Source organism: Megascapheus bottae, chromosome 21 (assembly GCF_031878675.1).
Source record: "Megascapheus bottae isolate mThoBot1 chromosome 21, mThoBot2.hap1, whole genome shotgun sequence".
Lineage (NCBI taxonomy): Eukaryota > Metazoa > Chordata > Mammalia > Rodentia > Geomyidae > Megascapheus > Megascapheus bottae.
In genome coordinates, this window is record NC_143529.1 from 12,749,474 (window position 1) to 12,773,573 (window position 24,100).

General features: G+C 37.6%; 1 protein-coding gene across 1 annotated transcript in view; it reads left to right on the forward strand.

Moving 5' to 3' along the window:
• The window catches only part of Cd28 (CD28 molecule), a 105,946-nt gene that overhangs the window by 62,901 nt on the left and 18,945 nt on the right, over positions 1–24,100 (forward strand). The window contains exon 3 of the mRNA XM_090355213.1: positions 10,182–10,333. Within this exon, the coding sequence (XP_090211339.1) occupies positions 10,182–10,333 (152 nt within the window). The remainder of the gene's footprint in view (positions 1–10,181; positions 10,334–24,100) is intronic.

Genomic DNA, 24,100 nt, shown 5'->3' on the forward strand with positions numbered 1-24,100 from the left:
TTTTGTTACTATAGTGCTTTGATTACATACTCCCCAAAGCACATGCTGCAACCATAACCCTACTATAGTTCTTTTTTTTTATTGTAATTAGTAAAATGGTTACATGATATTTGCCAGATAGAAGGTGCATTAATTCACATACATTGATACCCTTTCACATGTCTTGGTACCCATTTCCCTACCCCCCCCACACCTCCCACCCGTCTTGGTTTTCCTCCCTTCCCTATCAAATTTCAAATATCCAAATACAAATAAATTCAATATATCAGGTAACAAAGTGAGATACTATAACAATATGAGATAACCAAGGGACAGCAAAGGAGATGAGAGACAACATAGTACATTAAGGACAACAATCATTCATTATATGGCTTTTGTTTCAATATCCTGGAGGTCCTTTCAATTAGCTTCACATTATATGACCTTATGTATCAAGATTTTGCTCTATTGCAGATCTCTGCTAGTAGAGCCCAAGGTTTCTACTGATTATGACGAATGAGGGAAACCATTGAGCCTAAGTTCCCTTGAGTCTGGCTTACTTCACTTAATATGATTTTTTCTAAGTCTTTCCATTTTCTAACAAATGGGGCAATGTCATTCTTTCTGACAGCAGCATAGAATTCCATTGTGTACAAATACCACAACTTGTTGATCCACTCATCAACTGAGGGACATCTAGGTTGGTTCCATATCTTTGCTATGGTGAATAGTGCTGCAATGAACATTGTTGTGCTAGTGGATTTAGTATGTCCTTGTTTCTGGATCCTACTATAGTTCTTATAGGAAGGTTTTTTTTTCTTTTTTTCTTTTTCCAAAAGGCTCTTGTACTGCAGGTTTGGTCCCGTCTGGTGCCTCTGTAGAGTGATGCCTGTGAGCCAAGAGGAGTAGCTGAAGAGGTGATTGGATCATGGGGAGTGCTAACTTCATCCATGAGTTAATCCATTAATTCTGAATGGGCTGTGAGGAGGTAGGGCCTGGTTGGAGAAAGTAGGTCATTGGAGGGCTGTGCCTTTGAGGGGTGGACATTGTCCCTAGACCCTTCCTTCCTTTCTTCCTCTCTGCTTCCAGGCTGCCAGGAGGTGAACAGCTTGCATTCCCCCGTATACTTCCACCATGCTATTTCTGTCTTGTCACAGTCTTAAAAGCAATTAAACCAGCCAGCATGGACTGAAACCTCTGAAATAGCCAAATAAATCTATCCTTTTAAAAATTCTCAAGTCAAGAATGTTGTCACAGTGAAGTAGACTAACACACTTAGCATTTTGACAGTGTTGGGAGACAGTGTTGGGGTTTAATGGAAGATCACAGTCTCCTGAATGGATTAATGTCAATTACTAAAGGTCTTGTGGCCACGGTCTTAGACTTCTTTAAGATACATTAGAGGATATACCTCTGATCATAATTATTTGTTGCACAAAACAGACTAAAACAGTTACTTAGTATGTCATTGTGAGTAAATGATTTAACCTCTTTAACTTTCTGTTTCCTTAACTATGAAATAGAGATAAAGATAGTCCCAGTCTCCTAGGGTTGAAGTAAGTGCACGAGGTATAGTTCAGTAGATTATAACTGGAATGCAATAATTCAGAGAGATAAGCTTGTCTATGTGATTAAGATGTTCATGCAATTGTTCTATATGATTTTTATGTGATAATGATCACAATTCAATCCATATGGTGGGTTATTGTGATTTAATTTACATCTCTTTTTTGTTTGTTTTACATGATTTTAAACATATTTTTCAGGTAATTCTTCCTATAACCTTATAGATTATTTAGGTAAATATGTTTTAAAGAAAGATTCGCAGTGTAATTACTTAGCCAATATGTCAGTTTCTTATTTTTATTTATTTATAGCATAGCTTTGAACCATGATCCTCAGATTTCAGCTTCCTGCATAGCTAGGATTATAGGCATGAGCCAATGGTGCCCAGCTCTAATTTCCTTTCCTTTCCTTCCTACTTTCTTTTCTCTTTGGTTCTGTTGTTTTGGGATGATATGCATAGCTCTCTTACCTTTATCACTGTCTATTTTTTGCATAACTTTTATACCAACAGCTGGAATGCTACTACAAAGTTTAAAGAGATACTCGGGCTTCATTATTTTTCCACAGTCATCATGTGAGCATTGCAACCTGTACAAGGTAGGTCTTTGGGGGAAGCTTAGAAATGAAAATGAAAGGCATGATTTTTGCTGGAATTTGGATCAAAGAAGGTATTATCCTGGTAGACTTGCTCTGTACAGGAATAGCCACAGGGTCTCTCCTTGATGACTTACAACTTGACAACTCTAATTCTTAAAGATTCTCAGTGATGCCTTATAGATCCCATTGGTATGTTATGACCAAAGGGTTGTACATCAAGGAAGAATACTATGCTAATTTCTAAGCCAGTATTCTGCCATTACGCATGTGTTAAAGTAAAACATGTTATTTTCCATGATCTGTTCTAAGCAATCCAATGAACATTTATTCAGCTCCATCGCAAAGTCTGAACTGAAGATTAAATCTTATTTCTATCTTAAAGATGAGGGATATTCACACACTGTGAAAAATATGAGCAACATATAGAGCAAGATATTTTCATCATTCTTTTTTCACAAGAGGAATTGAAGCTATGATCTTCTTCAAGCATATAGCTAGAAATTGAGCCAGCTAGGGTTTGATCTTCAAGGCTTGTGGGTGAAATTCCAAATCCTGTGACTTTTTTGCTACCAGAATTCCCAGTTAGATACTAGCTATTTTTTCTCTTCTGCATTTAACATAGAAAACTGAGTCTGGTATGCATTCTGTACAAGAGAAATCCCCTTCTCCCTTGGGAAATGTGGAACCCAAAGGGGGTCCAGGAAGAGGGAGGAAGATGCTGTTAGGTGTAACACTGGCCTCAGTTGTAAGAGAATTGAGTAGTGAAAGAAGTAGGTGTTTGAGTTGCTACATTGTTGAACTCAGCACAGGTAAGGAAACAAACAAGAGTACAGGGCTGACATCTTAGCTAGGATCAAGGTGCACTGCAAACTGGAGTGTTCCTAGTATCTTCATCTTATGAAGCCAGATAGGGCAAGAATACTCTGGTTAGAGTACCAGAGAGCGAAAGCCACAATTGCAGCCATATTGATTGAAGGAAGGAGGATGTCAGAAGAGCCATGTTTTAGTGTTTTATGCCTTGAGTAAATGTCTTAATGACATTTATAGACTCAGGGTTACACTGTGAATGAGAGAGATGTGGATTCCAGCTTCATGATTATGATCTGATAGGAGACAATAAATACTTGCAAGAATTCTACTGTAATATAAGAAGTGCAGTGGCAGTTGTAGTGGAGAGATGCAGTTTAGATCAGTTGAAGTGGAGTGTGTGTGTGTGTGTGTGTGTGTGTGTGTGTGTGTGTATGTGTGTGGGTGTATGTGTGTATGTGTGTGGTGGGAGTTGATTGTGTGTGGTGGGAGTTGATGGTGACTGAAGAAAGCATCTGAGAAAGTTTATTTACTCTGAACTTAACAGATCAGAGAGAAAAATGCTAGGCAAAGAGAAATAGATAGTGCTTGCTTTGAAATTCCTTCTTACCTCTCAATGCCTGTTCCTACGCTTAGTTCCCTTTATATTTGAAGCAGCACAAAGAATTTAGCCACTGGTATCATATTTTCTCCAGCAAACCATGTGTATGGATTTCAGTACACTTATTTGATTAAGGTAGTTTGTTAAGCCATGAAACAATATGTCTTCAAGTGTCAAGAACGCATGTGATTTTAAAGAATGTAGAATAATTCCAGAAAATACAGGTGTATTTTTATGAAATACAGTTTAATTATGTCTTCCAGTGTCATTTGAGCCACTCCATTTCCCTCAATGATTCCTGTCACTTAAACTCTAAAAAAGCATTAGCTGCATTGTAACAATTAAACATTCTTATCTTTTGCCTTTAATACTGGAATGGGTGAACTGTAGAGAGGTGGTGTGACACTTCATTTCTACCATTCAGGTAGAAGTGTCTAGTTCTAATCTTGGTTCCATTACTCCTTGAGAGTTCTTAACCCTAAGTTTTCTCATCTATAAATGGGGATAATAGCACCTCCAGTTGTAAAATATTAAATGATACCTAGAAAATAGAATGATTGATTGGGATATGGATGTTGTAATTTTGATGTAGAAATTGGCACATCAATATATATCAGAACATAAACTAGTATTGGAAATATAGCAGGGTTTTCCCCAGGCTTTGATGGATTTAAGGTCCCTTATTTCACCTCTGTTATTTCTAGCTCTTAACAACATATTTGAATGACATTGAATTTCAGGAGTAAATGAAAAATGACTAATACAATAATCTACTTCTTTAGTATGACACATAGTATTTTTTAAAAGGGAGTGGAAAGCAAATGTCAGTTTGTATTTCTTCTTATTCTGAAGAATGAAAACCAAAGTAAAATTAGTCAACTGATAAAAGTGCTATTTTATGTATTTGTGAAAGTTAACTTACAGGGTTTTGGCTTTTATTCCATGTATTTTTTATTGTGATTAATAGAAGGATTACATTATATTCACCAGATAGAAGGTGCATTACTTCACATACATTGATACCCTTTCTCATGTCTTGGTCCCCATTTCCCTCCTTCGACCCCCACCCCTCATTTGTTTTCTCCCCTTCCCTATCCGACTTCAAATAACCAAATACGCATATATACAATATATCAGATAACCAAGTGAAATACTGTAACAATATGAGATAGCCAAGGGACAGCAAAAGAGATGAGAGATAACATAGTACATTAAGGACAAAAACCACTCATTATACGGCTTTTATTTCTATATCCTAGAGGTCCTTTCATTTAGAGTCATACTATATGGCCTTATGTAAATAGGTTTTGTTGTATTGTAAATCTCTGCTAGGAGAGCCCAACTTTTCTACTGATTATGACAAATGAGGGAAACCATTGAGCCTATGCTCCTTTGAGTCTGGCTTACTTCATTTAATATGATTTTTTTCTAAGTCTTTCCATTTCCTTACAAATGGGGCAATGTTGTTCTTTCTGACAGCAGCATAGAATTCCATTGTGTATAAAAACCACATCTTGTTGATCCACTCATCAACTGAGGGACATCTGGGTTGGTTCCATATCTTTGCTATGGTAAATAGTGCCGCAATGAACATCATTGTGCTAGTGGATTTAGTATGTCCTTATTTCTGGATGATTGGGTAAATGCCTAGTAGTGGAATTGCTAGGTCATATGGGAGTTCTATGTTAACCTTTTTAGGAACTTCCATATGGCTTTCCATAGTGGTTGAATGAGTTTGTACTCCCACCAACAGTGTAGTAGTGATCCCTCCTGGCCACATCCCCTCCAGCATCTGTTGTTATTGGATTTCTTGATCCTGGCCATTCTAACTGGAATGAGGTGGAATCTTAGAGTTGTTTTGATTTGCATTTCTTTTATGGCGAAAGAGGGTTTTGGCTTTTGTACAATAAAGGAAATACACATATTTTTCTTTTGCTCATAACTTTTATTTAATTAAATATTTCCCATGTATAATAAAAGTAAATGCTGCCTAGTGTTCTTTAATAGGTTTTCTGTATCAGTCATAGGAAATTGTGGGACCTTAGTTTCTACTATATACACATTCTTAATCTGTAAACATGTGTCAGAGCTCTCACTCTAGATCAATATATAATTTAGTGACTCAGTTTAGAAAAATTGGCCCTAGAAGGATATCAGGTCTGGAGTAAGACATACTGAATAGTCTCTCTCTAACTGGATGGAATGTGAGAGCCTAACTATGTAACTCACCAGTAGTTTGGACATGTGACAGAATCATTTCTAAGGACAATTAGTTCCAAAGGCTTGAAGATGATCAGTATGGGAAGGTTACAAAGACTGCTTGTGAGAAAATTGAAATGTAGACAAAAAAGCCTACTGGAGATTAAGTACTTTCAATCTTAGCTTAATCAGATCAGGAAGATGGAAAATGAAAACTGCCTCCACCTGTAGTTAGGTCATCAAGAATATTCACTGTAGCATTTAAAAATGGATAAAAAGGTAACTGGAGGATAATATGACTGAATATGTGCCAATGAGAAATGATGTTTATAAAAACACTTAAGCTTTGCATCATTGGAATGGCAGAGATCTTTTGAAAAAGACTTCAAAAGTATAAGAAAAAAAACCCCAAAGCGAAATAAATGCTACAATATCTAACTTAAAAGCTATTACACAGCAAGATATACAATGGGAGATGTTATATCTATCAAGCTGTGGATATCCAGAATATGCAAGGAACCCTAAGAGCTTAATGAAGAAAAGAAAACAAATAATAGTTAAAAATTGATAATAGACTTTAATACATACTTCTCAAAAGAAGATATGACAGGTAGGAAACAAGTAAGAAACAAACACCACTAATTTCCAGAGTAAAGCAAATCAAAGTGAGATAGCACCTTCATATAGTAAGGACTATTGTTAGAATAAGAAGGACTATTGTCTGAAACAAAATATGACAGCAGCTGGTGGGGGCTGGAGAAAAAGAGACTTTTGAACACTGTTGGGGAGCATGGAGATTGTGGTAGTAGAGCCATATGGAAAATAGTTTGGAGGGTCCTCATTTAAAACTGAACCAGGGGCCTGGAGTTTGGCCTAATGGTAGAGTGCTTGCATAGCATGCACGAAGACCTGGGTTCGATTACTCGGTACCACATACATAGAAAAAAAGCCAGAAATGGTGCTTAGGTTCACGTGGTAGAGCTCTAGCCTTGAGAAAGTCTAAAGACAGTGCTCAGGCCCTGAACTCATGCCCAGAACTGGCAAAAAAAAAAAACCAAAACAAAAAACAAAAAAAGCTGAACCACCATATGATTTAGTAATCTCAACACTGAGTATATTTCCAAAGAAAATAAAATGAGTAGAAGATACATCTGTTCTCCATGTTCAAGTAGAGCACCATTCACAATTGCTATGGCATGGAAACTACTGATTGTTCATTAGTTGGTGAATAGAGAAAGAAAATGTTGTTCATATGTGCCATGGAATAATATTTAGCCATTAAAATAAAATCAAATCCTGTCAGTCATGATGACATGGGTGGAAGTAGAGATCATTAAATGAAAAACAGGTGCTATATGAGTTCATTCGTATGTGGGATATAAAAGTGTTGATCATAGTGGGGCTATGGCTCAGGGGTAGGGTGGTAGCCTAGAGCCGAAGAGCTCAGGGACAACACCTAGGCCCAGAATTCAAGTCCCACAACTGACAAAAAATAAAAATAAAAAAGTAGAGCTAGCATGATGGCACACAGGCAGGAAGATAATGTGTTTGAGACCAGCATAAAATATATAGCAAGATCCTTTTGCAAAAATGAAATAATCAAATATGCTGGGTGTAGTGTGTCATGCCTATAATCCTAGCTACTCAGGAGGCTGAGATCTGAGATCAAGGTTCAAAGGCAGCCCAGGCACCAAAGGACCTGAGACTCTTATCTCCAATTAACCTCTAGAAAAATGGGAAGTGGGGCTTGGCTCAAGGGTAGGGTGGTTGCCTTGAGCTGAAGAGCTTAGGGACAGCGCCCAGGCAGCAAACAAATACAAATCTGTTGAATCCCGCCCGCCTTTTTTTTTTTTTTTTTTTGCCGGTCCTGGGCTTGAGCTCAGGGCCTGAACACTGTCCTTGGGCTTTCCTCAAGACTACCCTGAGCCACTGCACCACTTCTGGCTTTTTCTATATATGTGGTACCGAGGATGAATCGAATCCTGGTCTTCGTGCTTGCTAGGCAGGCACTCTACCACTCGGCCAAACTCCCAGTCCCTGAATCCCTTTGTTTTATGACCTGTTATATAACCTTGTGTGATTTCTTGAGGAACACAGACAATATAAGATATCTAAGGACTGCTGCAATATTAAGGTCTTTGTGTGTGTGTGTGTGTGTGTGTGTGTGTGTGTGTGTGTGTGTGTGTGTGTGTGTTATTCTTGGTTGTGGGACTTGAGCTCAGAGCCTGGGCTGTCCCTGAACTTTTGTGCTCAAGCCTAGTGCTTTACAGCTTTGAGCTATAGTTTCACTTCTGGATTTTGGTGGTAAATTGGAGTCTCACAGACTTTCATTCCAGGGCTGGCTTCAAACTGTGATCCTCAGATCTCAACCTCCTGAGTAGCTAGGATTACTGGCATGAGCCACCAGCACCTAGCAGATTTGTTTTATGTAGTTTTTCTGCCAGTCCTAGTGCTTGAACTCAGGGCCTGGTGACTGTCCTGGAGCTTTCTCAAAGTTAGTGCTCTCCCACTTGAGCCACAGCACCATATCCAGCTTTTTCTGCATATGTGGCACCAAGGAATGGAACCCAGGGCTTTGTGCATGTTCGGCAAGCATTCTACCACTAGGCTAAACTCCTCCCTCATTGAATATTGCATATTACTTGATTTTTTTTATACTGGACAAGAGAGATGACAAATAATTATTATGAGTCAACTATATTTTCTTGTCAGTTATCTTACTGAAAGATCAATTAGCCCAATGTGGGTGCCTGATACAGAATATATAATATCTGCTAAAGTCAAATTTTCTATTACTATGGATACCCAGCCACAGGCTTGCCTCTCAAGTTTTGGTATTTTCTTTGCTTAGGGAAATTCCTTCAGATATTCATCCTGCTGGATGCTCACCAGTGAAATGTGTTTTGCAAATTTCCTATAAGTGAGCTGAGGGACTGTTGGCATAGCCTAGGCACCATGTGTTAAATGTCTCATAGGGCTAGCTCATGATCCACCCATACATTATGCCTGTTAACCCTTAGCAGCCAATCTCCAATTCCTCAATATCATTCTTCTTGTATTTTTTTCATATATTTTTATTGTAATTAATAGAAAGGTTACATCATATTCACCAGACAGAAGGTGTATTATTTCACATACATTAATACCCTTTCTCATGTTTTTGTCCCCATTTCCCTCCCCCCACCCCCTTCCCTCATCTTATTTTTCCCCTTTACCTATCCTATTTCAAATAAACATATATACAATATATCAGATAACCAGGTGAAATACTGTAACAATATGAGATAGCCAAGGGACAGCAAAAGAGATGAGAGATAACATAGTACATTAAGGACAACAACCACTCATTATACGGCTTTTATTTCTATATCCTAGAGGTCCTTTCATTTAGAGTCATACTATATGGCCTTATGTAAATAGGTTTTGTTCTGTTGTAAATCTCTGCTAGGAGAGCCCAAGGTTTCTACTGATTATGACAAATGAGGGAAACCATTGAGCCTATGTTCCTTTGAGTCTGGCTTACTTCACTTAATATGATTTTTTTCTAAGTTTTTCCATTTCCTTACAAATGGGGCAATGTTGTTCTTTCTGACAGCAGCATAGAATTCCATTGTGTATAAAAACCACATCTTGTTGATCCACTCATCAACTGAGGGACATCTGGGTTGGTTCCATATCTTTGCTATGGTAAATAGTGCTGCAATGAACATTGTTGTGCTAGTGGATTTAGTATGTCCTTATTTCTGGATGATTGGGTAAATGCCAAGTAGTGGAATTGCTGGGTCATAGGGGAGCTCTATGTTTAGCCTTTTGAGGAACTGCCATACTGCTTTCCATAGTGGTTGAACGAGTTTGCACTCCCATCAACAGTGTAGTAGTGATCCCTCCTGGTCACATCCCCTCCAGTTATTAGATTTCTTGATCCTGGCCATTCTAATTGGAATGAGGTGGAATCTTATAGTTGTTTTGATTTGCATATCTTTTATGGCTAGAGATGTTGAGCATTTCTTCATGTATCTATAGGCCATTCTTATTTCTTCTTCAGAGAAGACTCTCTTTAAGTCTTTGGCCCATCTTTTAATGGGATGGTTGTTTCTTTGGAGATTAGTTTTGGTCTTCTTGTAGTTTTTGTTTTTAACATAGTCTTTCCCTGTCCTATGGAAACCTCACTTTTGTAAAGAACCTCTCTTCTTTCTTTACAAATGCTTTTCTACTTTCACTTCTCTGTTGGATTTTTCTCAACAGTGAAATCCATCCCTGTAAAATAACTCTCACAAATCCATTCTATAGTGACGGACAATCTTCTCCAGTGACAAGAAAAGGCTTTCTGGTAAAAGAAGAGAGAAAAATCTAAAGTCATCAAAACAATGTAATATCCTGTGTGAAAGTCATGATGTCTTGTGGTTTGACTCTCTTGATCATGTGCCCTCAGGGAAGTTAAGTTGGAGGCTTCCGAGGCCCTGGCAGGTGTGTCTTCAGCACAGTTCCTCCTGGTTCCGCGGCCAGCTGTGGCCGACTTGAGGGCGATGATGCTCAGATTGCTGCTCCTGGCTCTCAACTTCTTCCCTTCAATTCAAGTTACAGGTAAACAATGTCAATTTCTTTTCTCCTCCTAAATTTTTATTTTGTACAATTGCTTTATTTAAAGATTTTTTTAAAAAAATTCAAATAATGGGTGAATGTGGAACACCTTTGAAATGTGGTTCTGCTCTAATAGAAGAGCCCATTCACTTAGAAACTCACTGGTTCTCAAGACGATGGCATAGCATTAGAGCAAAGGGTCTTTGGAAATACGATTTTGTTCAGTTATTAGTGGATAATGTTCTAAGAATTTCAAACCTTTGTACAGTTTTTTTTTTGAAATATAGCAATATAAGCGGGTTAAGTCTGAAAGCTTTGAATTTGGATTGTCTGGGTTCTTATCACAACTCTTACTCATTGAACTTAGACTAGTTTTAAAACTTGCTTAACTTCCATTTCCTTATTTGAAAAATGGGAATGATGATAAATACTATCTCAAGGTCATTGTGAGGATAAAGTAAAATAATCCAAGGGAAATGCTTTGTTCCCTCTGTCATTGAGTAGCAAGATCTGTATTGGTGTAAATGTCCACTGATCTGAGTAAGTGTCAGAATGAACCCTAGAGTTACCATAGACACTAGTATAACACAAATACTAACAAATTAGTTTATTCCTCCTACTGGCTAAAATCTGTTTAGTTAGATTAAAATCCACTAAGTTCCCAGTAATGTTGATGAGGAATCTAGTACTTGTAGAACACTAATGAGTATCATTCAATTATCACAAAACTCTTTGGATCCCTTATGATTTCCCCAAAAACATAGGGTGATTTTTTGACCTTCTCTTCTGCCTAGAGAAATTCTCCCAGGCCCTGAGCTGGCTGGTTGCTTGCTGGTCGTGGTGTGGTGGTGGTGGTAGTGGTGGTGTGTGTGCGTGTGTGAGTTTGTTGAAGAAACTAGCTGGTTTTAGGCTACTTTTCAACTCTCTGAAACTTAAGCTTCCTTCAGTCCTCATCATCTCAAAGTCATGGTGAAGATAAAAGTGAAATGAGAGGTGTTACAGTTAATGAAATGAGATAGTACTATAAACCCCATTGCAGGTTAAGAGACTGAAGAGTAGGAATTAACAGAGTGAAGTAAGTTACTAAGGAAAACACCAGTCCCAGTTGTTGGTGGCAGATTCCCAGTCACCTTTGTCTGATTCAAGAACCTTTACCAAGTATGATGTGACTCGTCATTTCATATATGTCTATGGAAAATCAGTTCCTAACAGCAAAAGCTTGATACTTTGGTGAGTTGGAGTGATACACTTATTCAATCTGTTCTGTTTAAAGAAAGGATTTGGCTTAAAAAAATGGACTTGTTTAAGTAAGGATAGCTAAGTAAGACAGAGGTACAATTCAGAGCCAGCATCTTCCATTTGCTTCCCATTCATTTCAATGGCAGCGTCGGCATGAGTCACTGGTGTTGGTCTTAAACATCACGTATACACCTCTGAAGAGAATCATTTTGCAGTCTGCATGCACACACACAGTTTGGTGTCTGACATGGTAGTGAGCATAAACTGTATATTTCATTTAGAAAAGGTGTTCATATATGGAAAGACATCAGTTGGTGAAATGTTATCTGGAACCACACATTTAGAACTACTAATATTCCAGAAGAATCTTTGAAATGTATTATGAAAATGTTTCTAGTTGCCTGTTTAAGAAATATTTAGCATTCTTTTTTTTTTCTTGTGGGTCATGGGGCTTGAACTCAGGGCTCTGGGCCTGTCCTCTTCAGCTCGAGGCTACCACCCTATCCCTGGGCCTGGACGTTGTCCCTGAGCTCTTCAGCTTAAGACTAATGCCCTTCCCATTGAGTCACACATACACTTCCCGTTTTCTAGTGATTAATTGGAGATAAGAGTCTCATGTTCTTTAGTGCTTGGGCTGAATTTGAACCACAATACTCACATGTCAGCTTACTGAGTTGCTAGGATTACAGGCATGAGCCACTGTGCCCGGCAGCACTCATTTTTAAAGGATATTTAAATTGTCTCAATTTATTAAATAGCCTCACTCTGGCTGAAAACTACTTAACATGGGTACTTGTACGCCAAATGCTTTTCTGATGTGCTTCGTGGACAGCCATCTGTCATCAATTCGTTCACTTCTCTTTGAAGATTCTCTTGGTAGGATTCAAAGCTTTGTATTTTTTCCCTTTAGAACATTTATTAAGTAGGATATAGCTTAAAAAGCAGTCAGAGTTCACACATGTGGAATTACTTTTCAAATGCCAACTTGCTTTCTTACTAACATTCAAGATTTGGTGCTTAGTGTATATTAATGAAGCAGTAAAGAGGAGAGGTAGAGGGCATACTTTATTCTTTTTTTTTTTTTTTTGCCAGTCCTGGGCTAGAGCACTGTCCTTAGACTTTCTCAAGGCTAGAGCTCTACCACTTGAGCCTCAGCACCACTACCAGCTTTTTTTTTTTTTTCTATGTATGTGGAACTGAGGAATTGAACCCGGGTCTTCATGCATGCGAGGCGAGCACTCTACCACTAGGCCAATCTCCCGGCCTGAGGGTATACCTTTGAAATGCCTCTTCCAGTAAGAAAGTTCATGAGAAGTAAGATAATTACAACATACAGAAGTGTACCATTCATTTCTAACCAAGTGGTGCAAAGCCTTTCTTTCCATGTGCTTTTTGTTTTTCTCCGTTTACCCTCCATGAAGAAATAACGCATAAGAAAAGTCTGTATGTCATTGTCCTTTGTAAAATCATGAGATGTGTCTGCGTTGAGATTGTCTGTGTGTGTGCATGCATGAAGAATAGCTTTTTTTGTTTTTTGTTTTTTACAAAATTCTACAACTTTATACGCATGTAACTTATTTGTAAGAGCTAGCATTTCTATTAACCAGCATAAAACCTGATAGACTTTAGAAAAGTTCAAGTATCAAGCCCCAGTATTTTGGATGTTTTTATAGGCACTGAGTTGGTAAAACTTCTTTATATCGATGTGGTTCCTCTGTGGTTAGACAATTAAAAAAAAAGAATTATGAAAAAAAAGAATAGCTTCTTATTTCTGTTCATTTAATACATTTAACTTAGCTGAAAATATTTATTTGATGAAGATTAAGCCTAATCTGACTCTTCAGTAAGGGTTAGGTAAGGGTGTAGTCAGAACTCAATGGCTAATTGAAAGAAATACCATGTAAGAAAAGCAAGTAGAATTTAACCTTGATAGTGCCTTTGCAAAGGTTATATGTTTTCTATGAGACATGCATACTTATATAATTGAGATCCATGAGGCAGGGTTTTGTTAGGCTTTAGAATATGAGTCCATCTTGGAACCGAAGGCCCTTGTGGTTGGTGGTAGTAGGAATAAATAGACAACACATGTGATATTGGTCATACGTTTTTCAGAAGACATTGGTTAGTTTTTAGCAAGCTGGTCATATAATATGAAGACTGAAATCAGGTCAACATCACTTAAGTTTCCCACAAGAATATTTCTTTTCTTTTTTCCCCCATAACCCTTAACAAGTAAACTGTCAAAACGTCCAGTTTGGACATGACTGATTTTAATACTGCTACATGAACCCCATTGCTTTGATTTCCCAGAGAAGTGCAGAATGCAGCAAAGTGATTGGGATTTAATAAAAAGTCCTATCTTCAAAGCAAAATAATTAAGAACTTTATCTTTAGCTCAGTTGTCAGCAAGTGATATCCTCTGTGGTAATTGTGCACAGAAAAAAGTCATTTATCTTTTACAGTTAAGTGTCGCATTGGGGCTGGGCTTGGGAAAGTAAGATAAAAAGATGAACATTGGAAAACATAATGTAATAAAATAGATTGTATTTATATGACTTCCAATATGCTACAGTCCATTTTCTGACTTAAAAAATTCACAAAATGGGCTGGAAGTTTGGCCTAGCGGTAGAGTGATTGCCTAGCATACATGAAAACCTGGATTCAATTCCTTACTACCACTTACATACAAAAGCTGGAAGTGGTACTGTGGCTAAAGTGGTAGAGCGCTAGCCTTGAGGAAAGCCCGAGAACAGTGCTCAGGCCCTGAATTCAGTCCCCAGGACTGGCAAAAAAAGAAAAAAATATTCACGAAGTGTCTTGTCATATGGAATAAATTTGATGAGTATGTAAAAAATATGAATATTGTGTAAGAATTATTTGTACCCTTGCATTATCTAAGATATATATTACTTTTTCACCTTTAAAAAAAGATAATGATCTTGCAAAGACAAGGACTGCAAAATTAATACTGATGTATCAATTCCAGGCAATAGAATGAGTCATCGAAACACATAGATAAGAAATAGTGATTGTAACTGTGAGCCACTGCTCACCTTCAGGCTTCGGTGATGGATGGGGAAGGGAGTTCACTGCTCCTCCATCTTCAGACATTGATTTCCCCTTTATAGGTCTCTCATTCTCAAGGGTAGAGAAATGCTTTAGACAATTTGGCAGTTACCTTGTAGGACTACCTGCCTCCAAGTATTTCCTGCAGACTGTGTGGTAACATTTATAAGATGAAAAATTTTGTACCACCAACATTCCAGAAGAAAATTCTGTTTGTGGTTTATCGTCTCCTCAAACAATGGCTCTTCATCTTTACGTTAACTCATACCAGCATGGGTGAGGATGCCCAATTGATCTCAGACTTGCTTGTATAAAACTAACAGGGCTGTGCAAAGCACGATTGTTTTATAGCAATCGAATTACAGCTTATTCTTTTCTTCAAGAAGTTTATTCAGGGGATGGGACTTTCCTGTACAGTTTCGTTAGATGCTTGGGAAAATGACCTCTGGGTGGCTGGAGTTTCTAAAGCTGGATTTCTTTTTTTTTCTTTTATAATATTTATTATAATTTGAAAAACTTCTGTTTAATAGTAATGAATGATCATGACGAAATGAGCAGTCACACAGACGTGCGTACAGCTGCGTGTACAATTAGATGTGTTTTATATACAACATTGAATGAGTTATTCCTTTTTAATTTTCATTGTTTTGGTGTTAATACTGGGGTTTGAATTCAGAGCCTGGGCACTGTTTTTACTTAGCTTTTTCACTCCGTTCTAGCTCTCTATCATCAAGTCAGAGCTCCATTTCTGTCTTTCCTACCCCAGATGGTAAAGCTGGATTTCTAAACTATGAAAGTAACTGCGTATCTCCTTTACAGTGATTGTTTTTGTGATGGTGTATAGTGATTTGGTTTTGGACACTTTTTGCTCAGTGATGCAGCATTAATGCTGCTACCACCAACAAACAAAAACAACAAAAGAACGAAAACCCAACACACTCTGAGCATTTGGTCTGAGAAACATTGCTGAGAATCAATTCCCCACACCCCAGCAAAAAGCTTTTGTAAAGAGTGTATGTAACTGGTTACTTGTGACTCTGATTTTGCTGACAAAATATTATGAGAGAGATACATTGAATGGAATAAAAATCTACCTAGCTGCTTGGCAGAGGCTCAGAAAAAAACAAACAAACAGGACTCCTTTGGTTTTCATAATTCAATGCTAATTTCATAGACATCTTAATTGAGTCTGTGTTATCATACAGATTATGTGTGTTTATGTTTTCACTGCTGTAACAGAAGTTTCAGGTGGTGGAGAATTTCTTACTTGGAGTTGTTCCTTTATCATTAACATCGCCATTATTGTCAACTGTATGCCATCATCTTCCTGATCTTGGGAACTCTGGCAAAGGTAGCTTTTTCCTGATGATATCATTCAGAATTACCCAGCCCACTTTGGACTCAGCTATAAATGTGACCCCTTTTCCACCACATCCATATCACCTCATCAACTCACAATCTATCAAATCACTCCTCCTACTCTTCTTCTTCTTCTTCTTCTTCTTCTTCTTCTTCTTCTTCTTCTTCTTCTTCTTCTTCTTCTTTCTTCTTCTTGTCTTATTCATTTATTTAGCTACCTGGGTTATTGACATGTCCCTCTTTTGAATAATGAAGTAGATTCTGTGTTGAATTTTCTTTTTAGTAGTGAGAAAGGATAAGATTGCTTAGGGATCCTTGACACAAGACCAAGTGTCAAAAAAAAACCCACCTCACTGCATTTGCATCTTATCTAGAGGATCCAGTGAGTTTCTTTGTGATTAAACTCTGCTAATATCATGGGTATGCCATTTAAGATCAGGGAAGGTTCCATTTGTAATTCACAGATTCTCTCCTGTTAAGTGCATAAGGGACTGTTTTCACCATGAGTCTCCTAGGGAAATAACATAGAATGTTAGCAGAGTCTTTTTTTCCCATATATTTTTTATTGTAATTAATAGAAGGGTTACATTATATTTGCCAGATAGAAGGTGCATTACTTCACAAACATTGATACCCTTTCTCATGTCTTGGTCCCCATTTCCCTCCCCCCACCCCCACCCCTCATCTTGTTTTCCCCCCTTACCTATCCTATTTCAAATAACCAAATACAAATATATCCAATATATCAGATAACAAAGTGAAAAACTGTAACAATATGAGATAACCAAAGGACAGCAAAAGAGATGAGAGATAACATAGTACATTATGGACAACAATCACTCATTATATGGCTTTTGTTACTATATCCTAGAGGTCCTTTCATTTAGCATCATACTATATGGCCTTAAGTATCTAGGTTTTGCTCTATTGCAAATCTCTGCTATGAGAGCCCAAGGTTTCTACTGATTATGACAAATGAGGGAAACCATTGAGCCTATGTTCCTTTGAGTCTGGCTTACTTCACTTAATATGATTTTTTCTAACTCTTTTCATTTCCTTACAAATGGGGCAATGTTGTTCTTTCTGACAGCAGCATAGAATTCCATTGTGTATAAATACTACATCTTGTTGATCCACTCATCAACTGAGGGACATCTGGGTTGGTTCCATATCTTTGCTATGGTAAATAGTCCTGCAGTGAACATCGTTGTGCTAATGGATTTAGTATGTCCTTGTTTCTGGATGCCTAGTAGTGGAATTGCTGGGTCATAGGGGAGCTCAATGTTTAGTCTTTTGAGGAACTGCCATACTGCTTTCCACAGTGGTTGAACAAGTTTGTACTCCCACCAACAGTGTAGTAGTGATCCCTCCTGGCCACATCTCCTCTAGCATTTGTTGTTATTAGTTTTCTTGATCCTGGCCAGAATGTTAGCAGATTCTTATTCTCTAAAGTTCCTGCTCTTGTGCTTTGGCAAGATAACCCTAAGGTGCTCAGCTCAGTCCATGGGTATTTATTCTGTGTGGAGGACCCTAATTGGGTGTCTGTAACAGACACAAACACTCATTTTGAGATTCAGGAAATAGAAATAAAAATTATCAAACTTCCTATTTTCTTTTTTTAATTCAGGGTAATTGTGGATAGTATTTGATCCGTACTCACTTATTTTATGGAAAATAATTATCAATCAAAACATCTAGAACATTATAGAAGGCAGCCATTAATATTTAGAGATGAGAAAGAGAGCAGAGAGTCCTCTGAATTCATAGAGAAGAAAGCTTTGTTTGTTGTTCTAGAAGAATCTGATAAAAAGATGACACTTCCAAGTTACCTGGCAGTTTTGGATGCTTTGGGCCCTGTCCCACCTTCTGAATCCAAACCATCTTCTTTTGTGCTTAAAGGAATAGCTTATGTCCAGTCAGTACTCTTTGATTTCAGTTTAGTTGAGAAAACTATGTAACAGGATCCAGCCTTTGGCATCCCCCCACCTCATGGTACTATTTGGTGCCTTGATGGCTTTGCATATATTGTCTTACACTTCTCACTTGAAAGTCTTCTGTGAGACACAAAATAGAAAACTAAGGGACTTCTTTCTTCCTCAAAGTTCTCAAGATTATTATTCTCAGTTGAACATGTCTATTTCCCTACTAAGCTATGAGCTCCCTGACCAGGGAAGTATTATGTCTTATCTATCTTTATAACGCAACATGAGGCAAAGTGTTAGAAAAATGAAGATATTCAACAGGTATTTGTTGAGGAAGGAAAAATGAGTATAAAATGAAGAAACATAGGATAATTGCTATATATATATATGTATGGGATGGTTACTTCATGGAGAATTGAGAATCAAACTGGAATCGAAATGATAGATGATTAAAGATCACGTTCTTTAAAAAATGCTAGCTACACTGTTCTACCTGGATTTCCTTGTATTAAATCATCTAATCTTTCCCTGAATCCTATGACGTTGTTACTATGATCATATTGTTTCATAGAAAAGGAAACGGAAATGCTGAGCAGGTAGAGCATCTAACCCTGTTCACTCAGTAAGTATGCAGATAGTCTTGCTGCAAGGTTCAAGGTTTTACCAGTACTATGTTGCCTGAGAAAGAAGTAATAGAACAAGGAAACTAAACCAGGATTATTGCTGAATGTTTTTGGGACCGAGGGCAAATGAGCAGTGTGCAGCAAGGAGCTTAGGATAGACTCAGAATAAACAAAGGACTGAAAATTTGCTAACAGAAGTCTGTCTTACTTTCCAGACATCTTGAAGAAGTTGACCTAGATAAGGAGAACATTAAGAATCATGTCTTTGACATGAGACATGAGAAGAGATGACTGGTTGAAAGGAGACGGTAGGAGGGTGGAAAAGCAGAGAGTTGAACTGAATCTGGAGCATGCCCTCTGTTTAGGGATCAGCTGAAGAGGATGGTGACTAGACAGAGAATTGACTTGTGAGGGAGGAGGAATAAGTGAGAGAGAGACAGAGGGGATGCTACTAAAATCAAAGGGGAAAAGAATTTAAACAAGAGACAGTAGCTAATAGCATTCGATGTCAGAAAGAAAGAGACGACTGTTGGGAGGTGAGTCAGACCCTTGTTTAAGCAGAACCCTGAGGAAGGATGGTAAGACTTCAAGGATTAAGAAAAAATGGAAGGGGGCAAGGGGAGGGAAATGGGGACAAAAACATGAGAAGGGGTATCAATGTGTGAGAAGTAATGTACTACTACCTGACAAATGTAACTGTAACCCCTCTGTACATTATCCCAACAATTAAAAAAAAAAAGAAAAATCAAAGAGGGACAAAACAGTGTCTTCTTTTCAGTGAAAAGAAAATGGATAGATAAGAAGAAAGTGAATGTTTACCATGCTACTTTGTCTTGTAGGCATATAGTACATGTTCACAATTGAATAATAATGTTTGACATGTGGGAAGAGTCAAGTGTTAGTTGATAATGAGTGAATTGGGGTGTGTGTGTGTGTGTGTGTGTGTGTGTGTGTGTGTGTGTGTGTGTGTTAGCATCCTAAGGCCTGGAGAACAGAAGAGTATTAGACAAGAAAGGACAAGGGGGAAGAGGAAAAAGGGTTGCGTCAGTTTACTCAAGAAGATAAAATCAGGGATATGTTGGATAAAGCTTGGGTATGGGAATCACTCCTTGTTGGTAAGCCTGAGATTTATTTGCCAGCTTGGAAGGATTTGTTGGGCATGGAGCGTGGCTAAAGGATTTTTTTGCCTGGCCCATCAACAAACAAAAACAAAGCAAGAAAATACACAAAAGCTAAAAAAAAAATCACCAATGACAAACAAAATTCTGCTTTGTTAAATGTATATTTATTTGCCTTTAATTCTATCAGAATAGGTCCTAGTATTAAATTGATGACAACAGGCAAATGCATCATCGCTTGACTTCAAAGACTTTCTTCATATGTCCTTTCAATTCTTGCTTTACTACTCCCTCATAAAGCATGCTATGGCTGGACATGGCCTCAGCTTGTGGCAGGATCACAGCCCAGTTTAATGCCATCAAGGCTCTAGGTTCCAGTCAGTGGTGTTGATATCAGCATCTCCCTGTGGTCTTTTGGGAAAAGGATGTGGCTGTTTGACAATTTGGGGAAGACCAAATTCATTCCCTACCCAAACTCAGAAGCTAAATCAAAGATTTCCCAAGGTTGGGAAGAGTAGAAATTTTATAGTCTGTCACATTGTGACATTACTTTTTGGAGCCTGTTTCCTTATTGAATATAAGAAGAGATTGGGTTAGAGGACATCTCAGGTCTAGTTTTTTTGTTTTTTTGGCTTGAAAATGCTTCTACAGTAGAATTTTAAAATGCCAGCTTAAAAAAATCTGTTCTAATGAGGCAGCTCATTCACTCTATTCTTCTGTGGATGTTCTTAGATTTTGCTAGAGCTTAAGGAAGAAATTGTAAGGCCAGGTATTTGAAATCCTTTGAGATGATGGATAACCAGGAGCTTTGATGCGAATGTGCTAGAAATAACTACAGACGTTTGGGGAGCAATAATGCCTTTGCTGACTCTTGTTTTCCTTTGTGCTATTAAGGTCCAAAATGAATTATTTTTAACCTTTCTTCTTATGACACCTAGAGGATACTCATGTGTCAAGGTTGTCCTAAGCAGGTCTTCAGAGATGTAAGATTTAGGAAGAATAGAACAGACATGAGAAATATATATAAATATTTATTTATATATAAATATATATATACATATTTCAGAGTTGTTTTGAATGAGGTCTCAAATGACCTGACTTAGTATTTAAGCTTGACTACTATATTAAATTGTAGATTTAGAAAGCAGTATAATAATAGAAGAGATCAATTACAATAAAAAATTATAAAAAAATAATAGAAGAGATCCATTTATATCTATGAGTTGTCTTTTCTTTTTTTTTTTTTTGCCAGTCCTAGGCTTGAGCTCAGGGCCTGAGCACTGTCCTTGGACTTTCTCAAGGCTAGAGTTCTAGCCCTTGAGCCTCAGCACCACTTCTTGCTTTTTTCTATGTATGTGGTACCAGGAATCAAACCCAGGTCTTCATGCATGCTAGGCAAGCACTCTACCAGTAGGCCAAACTCCCGGCCTGAGTTTTCTTTTTAATCTGCTACTGAATTACTGTAATACATTTATGCTAAAAAGCCATTGAATCTCTGGTTATCTAAACTAGACAATCTTTTAGGTTGATATGGTAAAATTTGATTTGGGGAAGTGGTTCAGTGGCTTTTTGGTGTGGTACCACTTTTATTTAAGTTTATTTGCCATAATACTGTCTTCATCAATTGTCCATCGAGCAAAGGAAAATTATAGGTCTGTGAATGGTAGGGGGATGGATGATACTGCACCCAAATTGATGTGGCCATATATTTAGGAGCTTCTGTCTTTCCAGAGTGTTTGTACCCTGAATTCCTGGCAGTGTCTCTTGGATATGGAGCAGTAAGTGGATTTGTAAAAATAGTTTTAATATCAACTTTTACCTTAAAAATGCATTTCTACACTTAATAGATGGCTCCCCAATGTACATTTCTGTCTCTGAGTAGCTTCTTTAAACTTCATGCCTATGTTTCTTGCTCCTTCTGGATCTTTCCTCCAGGAGGCTTTATCTATCCTTTAAATGTTGTATGTAAAAAAATATATTCAACAGCTTTATTTCCCCCATACATATCTCTTCTCTTATCTTATTTTGTCAATGGTGTGTCCACTCTTGCCCTCACCCAACCCATGAATTCAAGTCATTTTCCATTCCTGCTATCAACAACACGGCCTTGTCTATTTCTTTCTCTGCTGTCACTTGGGTCTTGTGAACTCACATGGATGCTATGGCAACAAGCTCCTGATTGGTCTATTGTTTGCCTTTGACCTTGATCTAATCCAATGCCTTCTTTACTGCTGTGCTAACCATTCCCAGGACTATTCTCAATTTACATGTTGTGAATGGCTCAGGTTGCTTTCTTGTAAAATCCATGTGCCTTTTCTTGGCATTAAAGGCTTTTAATGATTGATATCAGGCATCTCTATCCATTTTTCTACCTACATAAATAAAATGTCCCATTAATTTCCAATAAATACTATCCTAAGGTCATTTAGTCTTTAATCTAACCTGCTTAAATTTAGCCTAGATATGATGATCCAGCCAAGGGGGAATTTATACAAAAACTAGACCAGACTCATCCCATCTGGAAACAAAGGCCTTTTCTGGTGACTGTCAGTTACCTTCTATAAAGCTCATGTACTCTCTATGGCTTTGCAGTCTAGCTAGCTAAGAGGATACTACCTTGGGATTTCTTCTACATCTTTACATCTCCCAAAAAACAGTACCTTTGATGACAATATTTATTTGTTAAATGAATGAATGAATGACTTTGCCATAGCAGAGGTCAGAATTCTAAAGAAAAGATATCATTTTTTTGCATTAAGTACCCATTGATCATTTTGATAGACTTTTTATCAGTGAACTGTTTGATCTCTGAGTTACTTTCTGAAATTGTATAGCACAATGATATTTGAAAGGGCCATAGTTGGTCATCCATTACCCTGTGAAGTTCTGTTATTTATTATTGTTTGTTTTAACTGCTGGTACTGGGGTTTGAAACTCAGGGTCTTGCGCACTTGCTCTTACATTTTTGCTCACACATAGCACTCTACCACTTGAGCCATGCATGCAGTTCAGCTTTTTTTTTTTGCTAGTTAATTGGAGAGAGTCTTGTGGACTTTTCTGCCTGGGCTGGCTTTGAGCCCCCAGTCTCAGCCTCCTTAGTAGCTAGGATTACAAGCATGAGCCATCAGTTCCATGCTGACTGTACTGCTATCTCTACATTTTTGTCAACCATCTTTTATAAATAAGTCACCCTACAAATATACAATATTGAAATCTTGAATGGGACCAGATAGATATGTGTATATTATGCTTGTTTGGAGCTATGTTTTGACAGACTTTTCTTAAATCACCATTCCTTATGGAAATGAAGATAGAATAATGGGCAACAACACATGAGATAAAATGAGCACAATGTGGTTAAAACCATAACTTTTTGTTGTTGTTGTTGTTTTCATTTCACATGAATTTCCGAATCTGGGCATTGAGCATTGGATCAGACTTGGTAGCTTTATTATCTTAGTAGTTGAAAGAGGATAGTGAAAGGTATCTATGACCAATGGTCACAGACCATTGGTTCTTTTTGTTGTTGTTGCTGTTGTTGTTTTGTTTTTTAAACTCAAGAGAGCAGTTTGTCTTACAGGTTCTAGAGCAAACACTGGGTTAGCTTTTGGGGAAGCCTGCCCCTTACAGATTCTGAAAAGGGATAAGTGGTTTTGTTCTGAAGTGTATTTTAGACCCAAACAGGAAATGTTCTCAGAGGAAAGTTACAAAAATGGAAGAAGCTCTGTGGTCAGGAGGAGATGTCTTGTGCCAGGGCAGTCAATACCACCCTCTCAATTGGCACACAAACTTCATAGGGAAACACAGTTGAAAATAGTAAGCGTTCATCTTTTTTTTGGTTCCTACTCAACATGCGAAATTCTGTTCAGTTAGAATTTTGTTTAAGAAAGGAAATAACCTAAGCTTGGGAGCTTATATCCTGGTTTTCTTTTCAGCTGCAAAAGAAACTCTTGCCTGTAATGTTCATAAATGGAACCCAATAAAGTTATTAAAGGTTCTGGAAGAAAACCAATTGCTCCTTAAGCAGGTGTTGTATCTTCCTAATTGCCTCTCTATCTTCTCAAGGCATACTTCAGTCTTGAGAGCTGCTTTGCTCTGGTCAGCAGCTTCTACTTGTCATTTAATTGCTCTATGGTGCTTATGACACAGAAAAGGAAATATAGAATACCATCCATTTAAATACAACAAACAAACGCATCTCACAAAAGCCCTGAAATAAGAATTTGTCCAATGAAATAGAAGTGTGGAAGTGACTTCATATGTTGACAAATAATGTCCTTTTGTATAGTTTGGCAAGCTGGACAGAATAGCTGCATTGGTATCATTACTGTTTGTGCATCAGAAATCATTTGTTAAGAAGTGTTTCACAGGATACTAAGATGTTTTCCTTTTTGATCATGATTTAAATGATTATTCCTAGGTGTTGAAATATATTATATCTTA